General features: G+C 49.2%; 1 protein-coding gene across 1 annotated transcript in view; it reads left to right on the forward strand.

Annotated features, from left to right (window-relative positions):
* The window catches only part of SNX29 (sorting nexin 29), a 469,938-nt gene that overhangs the window by 37,861 nt on the left and 412,038 nt on the right, over nt 1-20,039 (forward strand). Inside the window, exons 6-9 of the mRNA XM_077773189.1 lie at nt 7,479-7,659; nt 10,485-10,555; nt 11,962-12,210; nt 15,244-15,622. Coding sequence (XP_077629315.1) covers nt 7,479-7,659; nt 10,485-10,555; nt 11,962-12,210; nt 15,244-15,622 — 880 coding nt within the window. The remainder of the gene's footprint in view (nt 1-7,478; nt 7,660-10,484; nt 10,556-11,961; nt 12,211-15,243; nt 15,623-20,039) is intronic.

Consider the following 20,039-nt stretch of genomic DNA (forward strand, 5'->3'; position numbering starts at 1 on the left):
CCTCCCCCCCACACCCATCAGCCCTCAGTTTGTTCTCAGCATTCAAGAGTCTCTCATGGTTTGCCTCTCTCCCCCTCCCCCACTGTTTCCCCCCTTCTTCTCCCCCACGGTCCTCAGGGGTTCGGTCTTCTACACAGAGTGGGCAGAGACCGTCTTTATGGACTTTGAATAGAGACCCAAGGGAGTGAGAGAGGTGGCCATCCTGTCCCCCAGTGGCAGAGGTCTTACGTCATTCAACGCATTGAAAAGCCTGTAGTCTTCTGCTTGTTTGCTCTCAAATTTATTCTGTGCCTTCCCTGCAGACTCTTTCCCAGGCCCCCTTGCCGGCCGTCTTCCCGCTTGTCCAGAGGGAGGTGTGAGGGAAAGGGAAGCTAGAGCATGTCTTCCCAGCCTCATGCGCATCGGTAGCAGTGCTGTGCTTCCTCTGGGGTCCGTGGAGGGCCCATGAGGTCCGTGGCTGAGGCCTTGGGCTTCCTGCTCCACTTCCCTCCCGTGTCTCTGCCAAGTGCATCCGTGGCCTGACTGGCACGTGTCTGGGAGTGCAGTTGCTGGATCACATGGTAACTCTGTGTTTACTTTTTGAGGAGCCACCGAACTATATTGTCAACAGTGGCTGTGCCGTTTTATCTTGATGATTTTTTGGGGTGGGTAGATGAAATTGCCTTTATTTCTTTGCAATTGAAATCAACTCTACTATTACACTTTTTTATTTCAAGATTTTTAAAAGTTTACTTATTTTGAAAGAGAATGAGAACTAGTGGAGGAGGGGCAGAAAGAGGAGGGGACCGAGGATCCGAGGCAGGCTGTGTGCTAAAAGCAGAGCCTGACGTGACACTGGAGCCCACGAACCGTGAGATCATGACCTGAGCTGAAGTCAGACGCTTAACAGACTGAGCCACCCAGGGGCCCCTCAGTTCTTACACTTTTAGCACCACCTTTTGTTCCTCTGGCTTCAGGGATGGATTGACTTTCTGACACTGGTCGTCTCTGTGGCCTCATCGTTCTCTTATTCGACCTGTTCCTCTTGCAAAGTCTTTGTAACCCATGGTCTGTGTTACAGGCCTTCAGTGGACTACCTGGTGTGGTTTCTGGTCGCGGCTGGGCGGGCCCTGGGTGGAGTGTGCTGGGCATGTTGGAGGAGCGGCCCGCAGATCAGCGAGGCTGCAGCGGGGTGGGTGGGTGGCTGGGGGGTGGGGAGCAGAATGGGGTGAAGGCCAGAGGTGGTTGGAGGAGCCAGGCCACAGACGGGTGGTACATGGCCATTTCTCTTCCTTGTCTTGCTTTGTTTTTCTGATCTCTACCCACCTCCTCCAACAGAATTGCCCCTTGTTCTGTGGAGTCAGTAAGGATGTTTAGTGTCTGTCTGTCTGTCTGTCTATCTATTAATTCAGTTTTAGAGAGATGTGAATGGGAGGGGAGAGGGGCAGAAGGGGAGAGAGAAAGAGAGAAGGAGAAAGAGAGAGAGAGAGAGAGAGAATCTCAAGCAGGCTCCATGCTCATTGTAGAGCCTGATGCAGGGCTCGATCCCATGACCCTGGAATCATGACATGAGCTGAAATCAAGAGTCAGATGCTCAGCTGAATGAGCCACCCAGGTGCCGTGGGATGTTTAGTTTTTAGACTTAATAGACTGGAGTCCTCAAAAGTGATCTAGGAGCTGTGATTCATGTGCATTTGTTCATTCTTTAAAAATGTACCACGTTCTGAATTACTGAATTTAAAATGGCAGATTTTATGTTAAGTGGATTTTATCACAATTGAAAAATAAGCCTGGAGGGATGGGGTGCCTGGGTGGCTCAGTAGGTTAAGCATCTGACCCAACCTTGATTTCAGCTCAGGTCGTGACCCCAGCGTTGTGGGATTGAACACTCTGTCAGGAGCCTGCCCCTCTACCCCACTCATGTGCGCACTCTCTCTCTGTAAAATTAAAAAAAAATCTGGAAGTGGCTAAGTCACCTTTAATTGGCAAGTTTAAGTTTTTTTCTAACTGAAAGAGAATTTAATAGAGTTAATTTCAGTTGCACAGAAATAAAGGCAGTCTCATCTTTATTAAAAAAAAATGTATCCATGTAAAATGGTGTAGCCATCCTTGACAGTAGTTTGGTGGTTGCTCAAAGAAGTAAACAGGGACCCCTGGGTGGCTCAGTCTGTTAAGCGTCCGATTTCGGCTCAGGTCATGATCTCACGGCTTGTGAGTTTGAGCCCCACGTTGGGCTCTGTGCTGACAGCTCGGAGCCTGGAGCCTGCTTCGGATTCTGTGTCTCCCTCTTTCTCTGCCCCTCCCCCACTCACACTCTGTCTCTCTCCCTTAAAAATAAATAAACATTAAAAAAAAAAAAGGTAAGCAGAATTACCGTACGATCCAGCAATTCCACTCCTAAATACAGACCTAAAAGAATTGAAAGCAGAGGGGGCGACTCAGACACTTGCACACAAATGTTCCTAGAAGCATGATTCATAAGAGCCAAAAGACAGAAAAAGCCAAATGTTTATTGACAGATGAATGGATGAATAAAATGTGGCATGTACACACAGTGGGATATTACTCAGCCCCAGAAAGAAGTGAAGTACTGATAAATACTACAATATGGATGATCCTTGAAAACGTGATGCTAAGTGGAAGGAGCCAGACACAAAAGGTCATATGTTGCATGATTCTACTAAGAAGAAGTATCTAGAATTGTCTCATTCACAGAGACAGAATTAAGATAGAGGCCCCTAGGGGGAGGGGAGAACGCAGGATTTAGTGTTTAATGGGTACGGAGTTTCTGTTTGGGATGATGGAAAAGTTTCATAGTGGTGATGGTCGTACAACATTGGGAAGGTACTTAATGCTTCTGAATTAGACACTTGAAAATGGTTAATGTGGTAAATTGTATTATGTATATTTTACCACAAGTTTTAAAAAGCAAAAAAGAAAATCAAGTTTACATACTTTTTACAAGTCTTTATTCTGCGATGTTTAAACCATACTTCCTGTTTCCTGGTTTTGGGAGGGTCTTGTGGGTGGATGGCGGATGGGGGATGGGGATGGCCGAGTGACAGAGCTCCGGCCCCTTCCTGGGATCCCCGCTTTGCTGATCCACTGCAGCAAGACTGCAGTCAGGCTGGTCCAGATTTGCATGTGACTGGGATTTGAGGGGCACCTGTGCTCACCTAAGTCTGAGGCCGGAATAGGGGAGCGCTTGGTTGCCCTTTGTCCCTGGAATCATTGGTAGCGTGTGTGGGTGATTCTGTTAGTTTTTTACTTAAAATCCATGACCTGTTTCTTTGGCTTAATAGAACTTGGATTTTGCCTGGGGCTGCAGGATGCCTCCCAGGCAGTGGATCCTGGGTGATTAGGCCAGTCTTGACATTCTGTATCTCTGCTCCCCTTGCTTTCCTGGGATTACTAACTCCAGCCTGATGAAAAGGGGTGACGGGGCTGGTTTTGTCTTGTCCTCTTTCTTTGTGCTCAGATTGTGGATGCGATGCCCAGAGTGGTGGCAGGGCTCTGAGACGGAGAGGGGACGGTCAGGGGCTGGAGGCTCTGCCCGTGACGGAGGCTTTGAGCCAGCTGCCTGCCTCCAGACTAAGTGTGTGGGAAGAAGGCAGCTTTCTTTGCCTGCAAGGAGCCCGGCTCCCTGTCATTGGGGTTTCTGTTTCTTTTTTGTTTTCATGTATTTTTGAGGGACACACTCTCCACTTTTAGGCATGTGGGCATTGCTCGGTGGCTGGCGTGTCGCCTGTCCCCTGTAAAGGGGTGTCAGGTGACTGAAGAGCCCACTCTGTGTCACAGCATCAGGCTGCTTCTGCCTGCAGGTAACAGCAGGTCCCTGAGATGTCGGCAAAGCAGGGCACTTCTAACTCAGGTAACTGAGGAAGCTGGACGGTGAGCGGAGGTTAGGGGCTCACCACCCCCCACCTGCCTGTGTCTCTCAGCCCTGTTCTGTCTGGGTGGGTGTCTGTCCCGGCTGGGCGCACCCTACACGAGAGGGAGGAAAAGGGCCCCAGGTAGCCCCAGGTTTACACGACTGTTAGAGCTCCTACTTCTAGAGCAGTGGACGGCAGCCCCTTCCCTAGGGGGTCACACAGTAGGTATTTGGGGCTCTGTGACTAGGACTCTGTAGCTGGAAAGCAGCCACAGACCATACGCCTACAAATGGGCACGACTGTGGTCCGATAAAAGTTCACTTACAAGTAGTGGGCCAAGTTTGGCCCTTAGGCCATTGTCTGCTGACTTCAGTTCTTGAAGAGACAAGGTCTCTCGTCTAGGGGTTCGTGCAGAAATTGTGGGGAGAACCCGGGGTCCAGGGCTGGGACTAGGGTGAGGCCAGTGAGGCCCTCGCCGCAGCCGCAGAATTTACGGGGGCACCGAAAATTTAGCAATCGAGAGAATTGACATCTTCACATAATATTTGTAAAAAGTCAGAATTAATACAGAAGAAGAAATCCTGAGGCACAAGATACCACACAGGGCCGGGCCGGGGGTGGGGTGGTGGGCGAGGCCAGGTGGTTGTCCGTCTGACCTGTCCGCCCCGGTGGGAGGAGAGCTTCCCAGGCGGATGGAATGTGGTTCTCCTGGGAAGGAGGGACGGGAGAAGGGGTGCTGCCTGCCTGCTCTGGTGCCTAAGCAGGAAGCACATTGCACATATGCTTTATTTTCTCATTTCTTCCCCCTCGTCACAAACCTTAAAGGCAGTTTGTTAGCCCCATTTTCCAGATGAGGAAAATGAAGGACAGAATAAGTTGTCCAAGGTCACACGGTGCCTGAACTAGAATTTCAGTCAGGGTTTTTGTCCTTGTCTGAAGTGTCTCAGCATCGAATAAAGCCGAGCCTGTTAGAAACTTTCCAAGGGGCCCGTGGTGTTCGTCGTCCTCTGTTAAAGGTGTCCCCCCTCCACCCCCCCGGGAGCTCGCTGCAGCGCCCCCTGCGTGGCTCTTGTCAGTGTGGGGAGATGGCTTTGAGGCATTGGGAGAACCAGAAGCCCTCACCCGCTTTTGGAATTAGCCCCGGGTCTCAGGCAATAAGGGATTGGTGTTTATCCCCAAATTAAATTACAGACCCCGCAAGCGGTAAGTGGCAGGCGAGGCGAGGTGCACTTGCAATAGACCGCGCTAATGCTGGCGGGGCGGGTGGAGCCCTGCTGGGATAATTCTTGTCATCGCTGGCATCGCTTTGGCAGGCTTTAGCAGGATTCCGTAGCACTGAGTGATTTATGAAATTGAAAGGTGAAAACGCACGTTCAGGTGTGGCCTGTGCATTCACGGTCAGAGCGAGGCCACAGCAGTTCTCGAGAAAGACCGGATGCAGGTGAGAATCACCTGACTTGAGTCATGCCAGAGAGGCAGGCAGATGGTTGTTTGGCACATTTCAAAACCAGCGATTGGCCTGCCCCACCTAGGCTGTCGCGGTCCCCCTCCCCCGCTGGCCTGGTTTCTGAGGGAGGATTTGAGCGGGGAAAAAAGGCCGTTATGCCTATGTGTGGTTTGGGGCTGATCCCGTGGGGTGGGGAAGGGGATTCGTGTGGCATTCAGGGATTGAGACAGAAGTGAGGCCCAGGTGAGCGGCTCCGTTGGTTTTCCCAGTCATTCCCGAGATGTTTATTCCATCTCATCCCGGAGGTGAGCCTGATCCACAGACTTCCTTACATACGCGTGTAGTTGCTGTTACACAATTGCTCTCGTTTGAGAAGGTAGTCGTTTAGCAAACGGTGGTGGTCAGCATGGCCTGGGTGTCGTGTTCAGGCCCTGCTTCCCTTTTCTCCAGTCTCCCCCATGCCCCTGGGTGATTCTGCACTTATTTGAAGGGAGAGGGATCTGAAGCTTAGCATGGCTGACTGAGCCATCCAGGGTCATTCTGTGCGTTGATCTCTTCACTGTTGTCTGGCCTGCTAGACTGGAAGCTTGTTTGGGATGAATCCTTGTTGTCTACTTGGTAGCTCACGGCCTTGCCCGGCCCATTAAGCAGTCCATGGGTGCCAGGGAGGCTCACTTGATTAATGGTCTGACTTCTGATTTCGGCTCAAGTCATGATCTCCTAGTTCGTGAGTTTGAGCCCAGTGTTGGGCTCTGTGCTGGCATGCTGAACCTGCTTGGAATTCTCTCTCCCTCTCTGCCCCTCCTCTGCTCGTGCTCACTCGTGCATGTACTCTCTCTCTTTCTCTCTCTCAAAATAAATAAACTTTAAAAAATTTTTAAAAAATGCAGTCTAGGGGCACCTTGGGTGCTCATTTGGTTAGAGTGTCTGACTCTTGATTTTGGATCAGGTCATGATCTCACAGTTTGTGAGGTTGGGGCCTGTGTTGGGCCCCTTCCTGACAGCATGGAGCCTGCTTGGGATTCTCTCCCTCTCTGCAACTCCCCTGTGTTCTCATTCTCTCAAAATAACTAAGTAAAAGAAAGCTTAAAAATGAAGGCAGTCCAAGCTGGCTGAGCTGAAGTGAATTATTGAAGCGAGCGTACTAACTTGTTTAGTTATAGATACAGTTGTTTATGTAGATCCAGTTTATGGAGATGTGTGTATTTGCATTCTTTTTTTTTTTTTAATGTTTTATTTATTTCTGAGAGAGAGAGAGAGACAGACAGCGTGAGCAAGGGAGGGCCAGAGAGAGAGGGAGACACAGAACCTGAAACAGGCTCCAGGCTCTGAGCTGTCAGCACAGAGCCCAACACGGGGCTCAAACCCACGAACCATGAGATCATGACCTGAGCTGAAGTCAGACGCTCAACCGACTGAGCCACCCAGGCACTCCACTGGAATTAAAATTATGAAAAAAGTCTGTTGTGTGTGGATGAAAAAGGCAGGATGTGAGGAGATACAGTAACTCTTTTGTGGATAAAAACAAACTTTCTTAGCTTTCCCTTAAAGCCTTAAATCTGTTCCTCTCTTAGTCATATGGAAATCTTTGCTAAGGAACTAGAAATGAGGACAGTTATGTACAAGAATGTTCAAAGCAGTTGAAGTAGGAATAACTGGCAATATATCATGTTTCCAGCAGAAGAGAAATAGTTCAATTATGTTTAACTGGGAAGCTATCAAATATCATGTCTTCAAAGATCTTTAGAATTTTTTTCAACGTTTCTTTGTTTTTGAGAGACAGGGAGAGACAGAGCATGAGCAGGGGAGGGGCAGAGAGAAAGGGAGACACAGAATCCGAAGCAGGCTCCAGGCTCTGAGCTGTCAGCACAGAGCCCTATGCCGGGCTGGAACCCACGAACTGTGAGATCATGACCTGAGCTGAAGTCAGACGCTTAACCAACTGAGCCACACAGGTGCCCCAAATGTCTTCAAAGATCTTTAAATGTTACAGGAAAATGTTTGTGATCCAAACAAGTAACGAAACAAACCAGGATTCAAAATTGCGCTCTTTGCTGCCTTTCTTTTTCTGTGCTAAGCAAGTAACTCTTTTGCACTCCTCAGAAATGCTTGGGGAATGGCACTCTGTAATGACGCCCATCCCAGGCCGAGTGCCACCGTGCCTGTCCCTCTCTCTGCAGAGCCGGTGTTCTGGTTCTACGTGAAGGAGGTCCTCAGCAAGCACGAGCTGCCACGCTTCTACTCCCTGCGCCATATCGCCTCGGACGTGGGCCGCGGCCGGGCCTGGCTGCGCTGTGCCCTCAATGAACACTCCCTGGAGCGGTATCTGCACATGCTCCTGGCAGACCGCAACAGGCTCAGGTACGGGGGTGGGCACCTGGGGGAGGGGTAGCCGCCTGCACAGGCTCCTGGCCGACCGCAGCAGGCTCAGGTACTGGGGTGGGCATCCGGGGAGGGTAGCCGAGCACTTGGAATTGCAGAATCCGACTGCCCGGGTTTGCATCCCCGGCTCCACATCCGGGTGGGCGGGTTCCCCTCTTATAGTCCCTTTTGATTTAGCTGTGCTGTGGGCACAGTTGGTCAGAGAATAAGTGATAGAACGAAATCTCATAAAGGGCTCAGCGTGGCACCAGCAGACAGCACGTGCTCCGTAAGTGTTTATTGTCACTTAGGGGCGGGGGCAGAGAGAGCTTCATCCCAGGACACAGCCTGCTCTTCCTGTGGTGGTTTAATCTGGGCTTCTTTCAGATCCCGAATTTCTTTCTCATTAGATACTGGGTGTTGGGTGCTCAGTTTCCTTTTTTGCTGGGTTCTTTAGAATTGCTTCTGTGGNAAATAGGGAAGTTTTGTGTTGGGGACAGAAGTCAATTGTTATCTAAAGAATGCCCATTTCATGATTTTTTTTTCTTAATCGTAGACATAAAGCTCACTCCACCAGTTAGTAAAGGTCAGTTTATGCTGCCAAAACAAATATCACAAACTCCTCGGTGGCTTGAGATGGCCCCGTTTACTTCCCCCTCCTACTGCGTGTCTGTCGTGGATGAGTGGGGTTTCACATTTCAGGGCCCCAGCCTGACACAGGCTCCGTCTTGACATCGCTTCCGTGGTTGCCGGGTAGGAAGAAGGGATGTGGTTGAACTGAGCACAGGCTCTTAAAGCTTCTGCCCAGAGAGATCCTTCGTTTGCATTCGCATTTTATTGGCCAGCAAGTCACATGGCCACAGCCATGCTCGGCAAGGTGGGGGTGCCTGGCTGTCACACAGCAGTGGGGAGGGGGCACTGAATATGAGTTAACCATAGTACGGTCAGCCACATTCCTTTCTAAGCCATGTGACAGTGTTGTCATTGTCCTGTACTCATGAGGTTGATGATATCTCTGTGTCAGTGGCTGCTTTACCACCTGAGAATGGTGGACGAGACATGTCATTTTGTGTTCCCCGATGATACAAAGGGACGGTGATCCATCCTCTCTTGGTTCCTTGAATAGCTCCCATATTGCAGTGCCCAGATCTTCAATAGTGAGGATTGGATTTCAGTGAATTAATTTCATTTAACTCAGTAAGCTGGCATTTCCTCAGTGCCGCGATGCACGCCCAGATTTTATCTGCTGCCACACGCTCCCTGGCTTGCCTCCTCTTCTGTTTTTTTTTTTTTTTGAGCTGCTTGTGGTCAGCTCCCTACCAGCAGTTTATTATGTGTTCTGGGATTACACAATCAGGCTCTTACCAATACTTCTGAAGTTCTCCCGGTGATGATGCTCACGATGCCTTGTCTGGCTGGACGCTCAGACACGGGTCTGAGATGGGAGGCGTGGGGGCTGGGGCTGCTGTGCCGGATGGCACCGTGTGTTGCTCTGCTCTGAGCCGGGGGGCTGTGAACGTGTGCGTGCACCCCCACCCCAAGTGTAAAGTGGTTTTAATTGAGGAGAACACACTCCTGTTTCTTACATTTCCAGGAAGCTCCTTCCAGCAGATCATTTGCAGGTAGTTCAAGGTTGTCCCACTCCATTTCAAGGTCGACTGTAACAATGAACAGCCGAAGTGAATCCAGCTGTTAATCATGGTTGAACCTAGCTGAATCACTAGCCACTTACCTGGCTAGGTGTGGGTGAACCTAGCTGAATCACTAGCCACTTACCTGGCTAGGTGTGGGTGAACCTAGCTGAATCACTAGCCACTTACCTGGCTAGGTGTGGGTGAACCTAGCTGAATCACTAGCCACTTACCTGGCTAGGTGTGGGGAAACCAAATTCACTTACATGCATAGGGCCCGGCTTAGACTTTTAAAGAGTCATGGTCTTGGGAATTGGGGTGTAGCTGCCATGCCAGCTCATGCATGTCTGCCCTTCCGCTCACGTTCTGCTGGGTGAGTGTGTTGAAAGTGGGCATTTCTTTTTTTCTGTCAGTTGTCCTCAGTCACTTTAGTGTCCCGTCTCCCGTGGAACTGCATGTCCCTCATCCACTGACGGTGCTTCAGCAATTTGACCTTTGAGGCCATTAGTTGAGAGTTCTCCGACCTGGCTATGAGTCAGGGACTGAGGATATCGGCTTGCTGTGGTTTAGCAGGGGTTGGATAAAGAGGCGGGGCATTGGGCTGGGAGACCTTCCGAGCCTTGCCTGCACCATTATTGCTGATGAACTTGGACAAACCCTGTAGGCCTTGCTGACCTCTTGCTACTGCTGTTTAGATTCATGGGGTCCTTTTAGCTTCCTAGCTCTTTCCAGGGACAACTTGGGCTTTTGGTGCTGCGGCCCAAGCAAGTATTATATACAAATGCTCTGGTTGATGGAGCCATGAGATTCTAGAATTTCTTTCTGAAGTTGTTTCTTGCGGTAGTTTGGTCAGGGGGCCCAGGGAACCAGCTTGGAATTCCTGGGTGTCTTAGAGACATTCCATGAGTGAACGCCACCCCTCTGTTCATCCCCTCTCCTTTGCTTCTTGGTGGAAACACCACGTTTACATTGCCCGTTTCAGTGCGCTAGCGCTCGGGGAGCCAATGAGGAAGTTGTAGGATATATACGTTCAGTCCTTTATAACCAGCAGCTTCAGCCTAACAGAGACCTTGGATTTCCACTCCAGGATAACCAGGCATGGGTTTTCCAGAGAGCCATGTAAGGGAATTATCTGGCTGATGGACGCAGAGAACTGCTGTTCAGAGCTTTTCCCCTTTCTCTTTCAATTCGCAGCACTTTTTATGAAGACTGGTCTTTTGTGATGGATGAAGAAAGGGCTAGCATGCTTCCTACCATGGCAGCTGGTAAGCCTGGGCCAGGCCAGGACTGATGGGTCCTTGAAGTGTGGGGAGCAGAGTCGGCTACCTGGGAGGGAGTTTATCACTCTAAGGAATGCCATGATTTCCCCTGTCCCTCGACTTAATGAGTCACTCCCCACCGTCCTTGCTTTGGTGGAGTTGATTACAGAGTCCGTTTGTCTTGAACTGAATACCCTGGCAGGAAAAGACTGGGGCTGGGGGCTTTGGCTGTGGCTTTGCAAGAGTAATACAAAGACCTGGAGATTTAGAAGCAGGAGACCTGCCTTTGAAGCCTGGCTCTACCCCTTCCTGGCTGGTGGCCTGGGGCAGGTCCTGTGAGCTCTGTTACCCTTACTGCCCTCCCCTGCAAGGCATGGGTCGTGATGGCACTGGGATTTCCTTCATGGGGCTGTGAGAGAATCATGTGTGATGAAGAATAACGGACATGATTTATCAACGTGAGATCACTACAGATCGATGTTAGTTGGTGAATAGTTAGATAATCATTTGACTCTCAGTCAAAGGGTGAGCCCAACGGAAGTGGATAACTTGCTTCTTTCTTTCAAATCCTTCCCTGCCTCATTTTTTTCTTCTTTCTTTCCCGAAGGCTTACACTAAACCTCACATATTGAGAATTATGTTAGTCTTGCCCATTGATGAGGAAAGTCAGGCTCTGACTGTGAATTCCTATGTAGGCCGGTGCAAGCTTTTGCCTAAAGTAATAAAAGTAATGATATTGGTGCACATTAAAAATTTTTTTTTAACGTTTTATTTATTTCTGAGAGAGAGAGAGAGACAGTGTGAGCAGAGGAGGGTCAGAGAGAGAGGGAGACACAGAATCCAAAACAGCCTCCAGGCTCTGAGCTGGCTGTCAGCACAGAGCCCGACGGGGGGCCCGAATCCACGAACCGTGAGATCATGACCTCAACCAAAGTCGGATGCTCAACAAGCTGAGCCACCCAGGCGCCCCTTAGTGCACATTTTTGATTGTTTGCTGAACTGAGCCTTTTTGGTAGGTAGGTGATTGTCTTCAATACCCTGTGAAAGACATAATGTTGTCCCCATTTTACAGATAAGGAAACTGAAGCTCAGCTTGTGCGTGGCTTGACCAAGGTCTCCTAGAACGTGGTCATACTGGGATTCACCCCAGACTCTCTGACCCCAGGCCTTACGTCTTAACCTCCCCAGGGTTGACCTCTTTCTTGTCTTCCACAGATAGGGAGAGGGTTTGGAAAGACTCACCTCCTACTATAGCTGGTGTCTTCTTACCCCATTTTGAGGGAGGTTTTTTTAATCCGTATGTGCGATTAGCCGTCCCCTCATGTGAGCCCTGCTGTGTGCCACGTGTTTATCATGGTGGAGGTGGGACCTTCCCAGGGCAGACACTCCTGACTTTTCCTTTTTTTGGGCAGGTCTCAACTCTATCCTCTTCGCAATCAACATTGACAACAAGGATTTAAATGGGCAGAGCAAGTTTGCTCCTACCGTCTCGGACCTCTTGAAAGAGTCCACGCAGAACGTGACCTCCTTGCTGAAGGAGTCCACGCAGGGCGTGAGTAGCCTTTTCAGGGAGATCACAGCGTCCTCTGCCGTCTCCATCCTCATCAAGCCCGAGCAGGACACAGAGCCCCTGCCTGTCGTGTCCAAGCACGTCGGCACCGGTGAGTGACAAGGGGCATGTGTGGTGGACCCAGAGGGGTCGGGAAAAGGACGACTGGCTGTGGCCAAGAGGGATGCACCTCGTTGTCTGAAAGTGCCACGGGGAATGAAGTCTGTGTTCTTGCGTTTTTAGTTCCCATTTGTGTTTATTTTTCTTCTTCTTACCCACTCCGGTAGGGGTGGATGGAGAGCCTCACTGAGCTGTGAAGGTGATAGTGTGGGCGAGTGGACAGCTCACTGAGAGCACACTGAATGTGAGGGTGTGGGGGTCATGGGAAGCCAGGGGGGCTGGATCTCTGTGCATTTATTCCTTCATTCACTCACGTGTTCATTCGCTGCATTCTGTGTGCTCGGCGGTGAACTAGGAAGATTCCTGGCATTCAGCCTGCGGTCTCTTTTGGGATTGGTAGGGGTACACATTTGATGACAAATTACACAAATAAGTGATTATCCATTTGATAAATGGGATGAAAGCCAAGCATGGGGTGCTATGGAGAATGTGTACTCTTGGGGTGGGGGGTGACATTCAGGTGGAGGCCAAGGGGAAGGGAAGAGTTCCTCAGTTTTGACTGTAGGCTGTGGGGAGGCAAAAGTTAATTTAGTTGAGATCAATTTTATGAGGAGTTTGTGATATGCCTTGAGCCTTCTGGGACATCCAGAATGTCGTAGCAAAACTGGAAATTTTGGGTTTAGGTATGTAGATCTAGTATTCTGCAAATCTCTTAAACAAAGCAGTAATCATGGTCTTCTGTTTGGAATTATTAACGATGGTGAAGATTGAGAGTCTCGTGGGGTCTTTGGTATACACTGGCTTTATCTGTCTGGCCCTCCCTTCTCCAGCAGAGATGCCCGGCACATGACACAGGAAATAGAACTGCTGAGGGCTTTGTGAAACAAATGCGCTGGAATTTGTATACCTCAAGGAGCTTTCTTTCCATCCATTTTGGGGACTCTGCTTTTGACACTGCCTCAGAGTTTGATACACTGGTGAAGCACCCCCATGTCACTCTTTGGTTTAGACGGAATGGAGTGTCTGATCGGCCCGAAGGGTCTCACACCCAAGTTTGACTGATGGAGGCTGGCTCCAGCCAGTCCAGGGGTCCCTGAAAGATGGACGGTGTCGGCGAGAGAGAGAGAGAGCCTCGAGATTCTTTCTGATCACCAGGCAGGCATCTCCGCCCTGTCGGTTTTGGTGTCTTTATTTAAAGGTTCAACAACAACATGAGATCAGAAAAAGGAATTTTTACAATGGGAAGCTCTTTGTGATAAGATACTTTGAAAAGTGTACAAGAACAAGTTTTTTGGAAATATTCTTGCAGAATTACCCCAATCATAGTGAGGTTGAGTAAATCTTACAACTAAGGAAATAATAGGATGTTCTTAGTGAAAAACAGGATGACATACATATTTGTTCTAAGTTAATAATGCTAGGATTAGGACATTGGTTAAGTTGTATATAGATAGGCTAGGAGTCATTCTGTCTTGCTCTTAAGAGGATGAATGTTTTTGAACTGGTTAATAAGTTGTTTGTGGAAACCTTTTTGGCTTTATGCTGAATGTGTAAACACCATGGAGGCCCTGAATGTGTCAGCCTTTGTTTTTGTGTTATGTTTTAGCTACTCTTTTCTTTCCTCATCCCCAGTAAAGGAGGGTGTTTGTGGAAAGTAGGCCTTAGGGACGGGACTGCCATACATCACCAGTTAGAAAAGGTATAAGTAATAACTTAAGTTCTGCCCTTATCTATTCCTTAACTCTAAATTAGGCTCTTTGTCTCGGGGTCAGGCTCAATTGTCTTCGATCTACAAGGCCCATAGGAAGAGGCTTTTGACAATCATCCACATTGCTTTCATCTAAAATCTCTTTTGAAAAGGCAGGAATATGCTTTTCCTTATGAGGTATCTGGGTTCGGAATATCGGTCTGATATGGAATATTGTGAGGCCTGGTCAATACCAGCAGGCTCATTTCCAACATGAGCCAGTAGTAGCACAAAGAGATACCAGTTTTCGTTTCTCATGGCAGGAGCTGTGCAAACACTGCCATTTCCTTGCTGTGACTGCCATCCAGAGAGGCCGATGCGGCTCCCGGCATCCGACGATTAAGATGGGTGAACAAACTGGTTCCCATCAGTACTGGTCACCAAGACAGCCTTGGTTTCTGTTTCTGTTAGTCTTTGCTGTGTAACAAACAGTTCCAAAATGTAGTGGCTTGAAACATCCACAGTATTATTTTTTTGATGACTGTGTGTTGGCAGGATAGTTCTGCTGGTGTCACCGGGGCTTCCTCATGGGGCTGTCCTGGGCTGGTGGTTGAGCCAGAAGATCTATGATGGACTTGCTCATGTGCTTGGGAATATTGCTCATTGTGATCTGGGGCTGCTCTTCTGCACGTGGGCTCCTGTGCTCTAATAAGCTGGCCTGGCTTCCTTCCCCAGTAGTTTCAGGGCAGCATTCCTTGGGGGTGCAGCACCTCCTGATGGCTGGGCTCCAGAGCTCAACGTTATTTCTGCTGCATGCTGTCATTAAAATGCAAGCCCTGAGCCAGCCATCGCTCGAGGGGCTGGTTAAATAGACACCACCCTCTGTGGGAGAAGCAGCCAAGTCCCACTGTAAAAGGGACAATTGACCACACCCCTAACCGGTGTTCTTGGTCTCTTCAGTCAGTCAGGAGAGTATTTTCTTTTTTTTAAACATTTATTCATTTTTTTTTGAGAGAGAGAGAGAGTGCAAGTGGGGGAGGGGCNCACCCTAGGAGAGTGTTTTCCAAAGCGAAAAATCATCTCAGGAATGGGAGCATCCTCTGAATCAGTGTTCAGAAGTGCTGTTTGTTTAAAATCAGAAGTGTAGTCCCACATCCATGTTGCTCAGTCTCTTGTAGACAGGTTTGTTTTCTCTCTCAAGGATTAAAAAAAATCTGATTTCATCTTAAGTGCATTTTTCAGTTGATGAGTCAAGGAATTTCATAGTGCAGAGGCCAAATGGCTCAATTGTGGCTTTATCTTGCCTCCTTCTTCTGACACCATATCTTCTTTTACCAGATGCCAAATGTAAAAAGGAGCGGAAGAAGAAGAAGAAGGTGACCAACATCATCTCATTTGACGACGAGGAAGAGGAGCAGAACCCTGGTGATGTTTTCAAGAAGATTCCCGGCGCCGGGGAGAGTTCTGAGGAGAACTCTGACCGCTCCTCTGTCAACATCATGTCAGCCTTTGAAAGCCCCTTCGGGCCAAATTCCAACGGAAGTCAGAGCAGCAACTCATGGAAAATTGATTCTCTGTCTTTGAACGGGGAGTTTGGGTACCAGAAGCTCGACGTGAAAAGCATCGATGACGAAGATGTGGATGACAACGAGGATGATGTGTACGGAGGGAACGTGTCTGGAAGGAAGTGCCTGGGCCACTCGGGGTCACCCGGGAAGTAAGTTCCATGCGGAGCCTTTAGCGAAGGGTTGGCACACTAATGGCCTTCTCTTTCTGCAGCATTGGGTGAAAGGAGTGTGCACACCATTTATAGGAGGCATCATTTGCTTTTCTGATCTTGAGTTAGAGGAACGAGCATTGGCTTCTTGTCCTCCTGGGGGTGAACACGAGGGAAGGGAGTGTATTTTTGAAGGAACTTCTTGTAAAGTTAGTGTCAAGATGGATGCCTTGACATTCTTGCTTTAGGTTCGTGTCTTTCATTTTTGTTGCTTGGATATTTATCGCGTCTCTAACTTGCTCCTCGCACAGGAAGCTCAGGAGAGAGGCAGGGTTTTTCTGGAGAACAGTCGGCAGCTGGCAGTTTCCGTGTTTATCTACAGGGGTGTGAACAGCAGGAATTTGCTTGTACTTGCTGCTTGAACAGTGGGCTTGCACAGATGGAAGGGCCCTGATGTGCATGAAGGCAGATAGCACAAAAGCATAGTTCCGAGCATGGATCTTGGAATCGACACTGCCTGGGTCCTCATTTACTGGCTGTGTGGCTTAGCCTGGACATATTTACCTCCCTGAGCCTCAGGCCTCATCTGAGACCTGCGAGCAAAACAGCACCTGCTTTTCGGAGTCATTGTGTTAACGGGCCACGTGCGCATGGGGCCTTTGGCCACAAGAAGGAACACAGTCAGCTGCTGCCACTCTAACTGCTCAGTAGTAATTCCTGCGCTTGGTCTTACTCTGAGCGTCGGATTCACTGGCTGTCCCTTAACGTGAGCCCTTGGGTGCATAGTGCCATCGTCTCTCTGGCTTCAAACCCAGCCCATGAGAGCATAACATGGAGATGCCGACACCTTGTGGTGGGATTAGGGACACAGTGTCTCTGGCTCTAAGCTTCTCATGTCCTGTGAGTTGTGATAGGAGCCTTTTTCTGTCTCACGACACAGTGCCTGTTTCTGACTTTTACTCTTCCCCTCATCCACACAAGTACCCGTATGAGCAGCGCTGCCCTCTTGATCATCTGCGCCAGGCTGGGTGTGGCGGGCTCCTTGTGTACCTGCCCTGGGAGGCTGGTGGATGTCACGTTCACTCAGTGGATGAAGGCACACAGCAGAGATGTGTCTGAGCAGCGGGCAGGGCTGGCACTAAGCTTAGTTAGGTTACGCTGCACTCCCAGGCTTTTAAGGTCAAATATTTTCCACGTTTCTACACAATTTAGGAATACCGCTTGGTTGACAGTCTGTCGGATCGACTTGTCATGATTTGCTAACGCTTCTTTCCCCCGATGTTCATTTATTGAGGTTGTTGGCTTTTGATGATGTTGTCATTGTTTTTGCTTTTTTGTGATCAGCCATTCTGAAATGAACATTTTCACCCACGAGGCTTTTCTCTACTCCTGGAGCGTTTGTTAGGGTAGGTCCCCTGGCGTGTTGCTCTTGCTCAGAGGGATGAGCGTTTCTTGCCTGGGATCCACGTGTTGTGACCTGCTCTAGGAGTCCGGGTCTCCAGGGAAGCAGAACCCATAAGGGTGTGTGCGCATCTGCACTGCTTGTCCTCACTTCCGCTTGCCATGGTTTCTCTTCTATGGTTTTAGTTCCCTGGAGCCAGTCACGGTCCTGAAGGAGATGCTCCTCTTTCTCACAGATCATCACGAGGTCAGTAGTGGCCTCGAGCTACGTCATGGTGCCCGTGTCATTCGCCCATTCATCGCATTGATACCGGCAGGCTGGGTCTGAGGACCTGGAAGGGGTCCCACAGGACCAGCCATGAGGGTCCCTGACTGCACACAGGATAGAAATTAAACTGGAGCCAGCAGGAGGTGAAGGCAGAGTTTCCTGAAGGCAGAGAGTGCCGGGACAGTGTCTGGGGGACTCAGCAAGGGAAGGAGGGAGGCTCGTCCTTGCTCGGGGCCCGGGGGTTTTTACTGATGATTGTGGTCTGGTGTAGGTCACTTCTCAGGCATCCGGGAACAGGTCAGAGCAAAGATGAGGATCCAGGTGTTGTTCCTTGGAGCCAGGGGGGTCTTGGCGCCAGTGGCCTGGAATACTCTCCGATGCTTTCCTCGCCATTCTGGCCTGGTCCTTCCTTAGATGTGATCAGCTCTAAAGAAATCGTTCACTGCTTGTCCCTTACAAGGAGGACTTGTGCTGTTTGCATTTGGAGGCATGTGTACTGTGGAGGTGTGGGTCCTCAGCAGCAGGAAGAGGAGCAAAAAGCCGATTTCTAGGGAGTCCTGCATTTTCCCTGCCTCCTCATCGTGTGGGCAGTGGGTCATCTCATGTCATCACTGGAAGGGTGACCACAGTGCAGGGTGATATTTTGAGAGAGACAGAGACTGCATTCACAAACTTTTTATTGCAGATTATTATTACAGTTGTCGTATTTTATTATGTTATTGTTGTTAATCTCTTAATGTGCCTAATTTCTAAATTAAACTTTACTATAGGTGTATGTGGATAGGAAAAACACAGTGTGTGTGTATATATATGTGTATACACATACATACATACAGGGTTCAGTACCATGTGCAGTTTTAGGATTTCCTTGGGGGTCTTGGAACGTATCCCCTGCGGATAAGGGGGCAAGGTAACACTACTGTCTGTCTGTCTGTCTGTATCTGTCTTTCTTGATTTATTTTAAGGAATTGACTCACATGATTGTGGACGCTTGACAGGTCCAGAATCTGAAGGGTACAGGCCAGCGGGTGGAGACCCAGGGAGGAGCTCCAGTTCCAGTCCAAAGGCAGCTGCTGGCAGAATTTCTTCTTCTCTGGGGGACCTAGTCTTTTCCTGTTCAGACCTTCAGCTGATTGGATGAGGCCCAGCCAAAGGTGGAGGGTGATCTGCTTGACTCAGAGTCTACTGAGTTGAGTGTTAATCTCATCTAAAAATACCTCCTCAGAAACCACTGGAATAAAGTTTGATTAGATACCTTGGTGGCGTGGTGGTCTAGCCAAGTTGACACGTAACATCCGCCGCTATAACTACCCTTTGTTCTTAACTGGGGCCTTTTGGGACATGCCACTTGGCGTTCTGTGTCTCGGTGGGTGAGCACGTCTCTTATTTGATTCACCCTGTGTACTTTTTGGCCCCAGACACAGTCATTTCTCTTCCTACTGGTCTGTGGCCATTGAGGTAAGTGTGAGGGGGAGGGAAGCCTGAGGAGGAGGCCAGCCTGCCAGCCAAGGTAGCCCCCGGCATTGTGATGTGTAAAGCACAAAACAGTGCAGGGTGACCTGTACAGGGGCCCAGGCCCTTCCAGGCCATTGGGCCTTCTGCAGAGTATGGGCGGCCTCTCCCTGGCGTAAGGGGGCATCTTGATCAGTCATTCTGCAGAGCACCTTGGGGAAGAGCAGAGGAACGGTGAGATGGCCTACTGAGTAATACTTTCATTTTGATTCTAAGCTAACGTTCACATGAAACATCTAGTAGCTGGAGGGGCCAGTGTCTTAGCAGTTGAGCAGCACAGCCAGGTTTGTGAGGGAAAAGTGGCCCTTCCTGGAGAAGCATGCTCTGGATGCGACAGCCTCTGGCCACAGTGCCCTTGATTGTCTTTAAAATGCTCTGTTGGCCAAAGGCTGGGTTTATGTTTCTGTTTGCTGGCAATTAAGACACTTCTTTGATGACTGAGGAAAAAAATCTTGTCCCTCCTGCCTCAATATTTACAAGTGTTTGGTTTGCCTTTTTTTTTTTCTCAAAAGAGGATAATATCCTTATTATAGAAAGGGGTTTTTCTGTCACTTCACATGTGTCCTCTGATGCCAGTAGGGAAGTGGGGTGAAAACATAATTCAAAAAGAATTACAAACATAGGGGAAAATGTTATATACCTTGCTAGCAATTAAGCAAATGGCAGAGTGCAAGGACAGCCGGGATTTTGCTGGGATTTAAACTGAGAACTGGAGAAAAGGTGAGCCCTAGGTTAGCGCCGTGGGGGGAGGGCTTGCTCTCCTCATGTCCTCAGCTACTTGGTACCTTCCAGGCACACAGTAGGCCTTAACTGTGGAGTGGATGATGGGGCGAGGCTGGTGCACCGGGGCGTCCTTACAGATCACCTGTGTTGACCGCCTTGTGGGAAGACAATTTGACAAGATGTCAGGAGCCTCAGAAGTGTTTATCCCACTTGATTCAGCAGTTTTGCTGCTGGGAATCTACCCTGAGGGCAGAGTCTGGCTCTTGATTCCAAAGTGTCTTTATTCAGAGAAGCGGAACATGGAGCTGACGTCAGCTCTTCTGTAGTTTAAACTTGAACGTCTTCATGTTTCAGATCTGGAATTAATATTGAGTGGAAAAAAGCAAAATATAAACCCACATTGAGTTTCATTATATGATCTCTTAAAGAAAAGTATGTGTAGAATGAAACTGCTAAGAAAATGGTGTCTAACACAGTTGGGTTTTTGGTGGTGTGGCTTTTGCTGTATCCCCA

The sequence above is a fragment of the Crocuta crocuta genome, unplaced genomic scaffold, assembly GCF_008692635.1.
Source record: "Crocuta crocuta isolate KB4526 unplaced genomic scaffold, BGI_CrCroc_1.0 scaffold16, whole genome shotgun sequence".
NCBI classification, from domain to species: domain Eukaryota; kingdom Metazoa; phylum Chordata; class Mammalia; order Carnivora; family Hyaenidae; genus Crocuta; species Crocuta crocuta.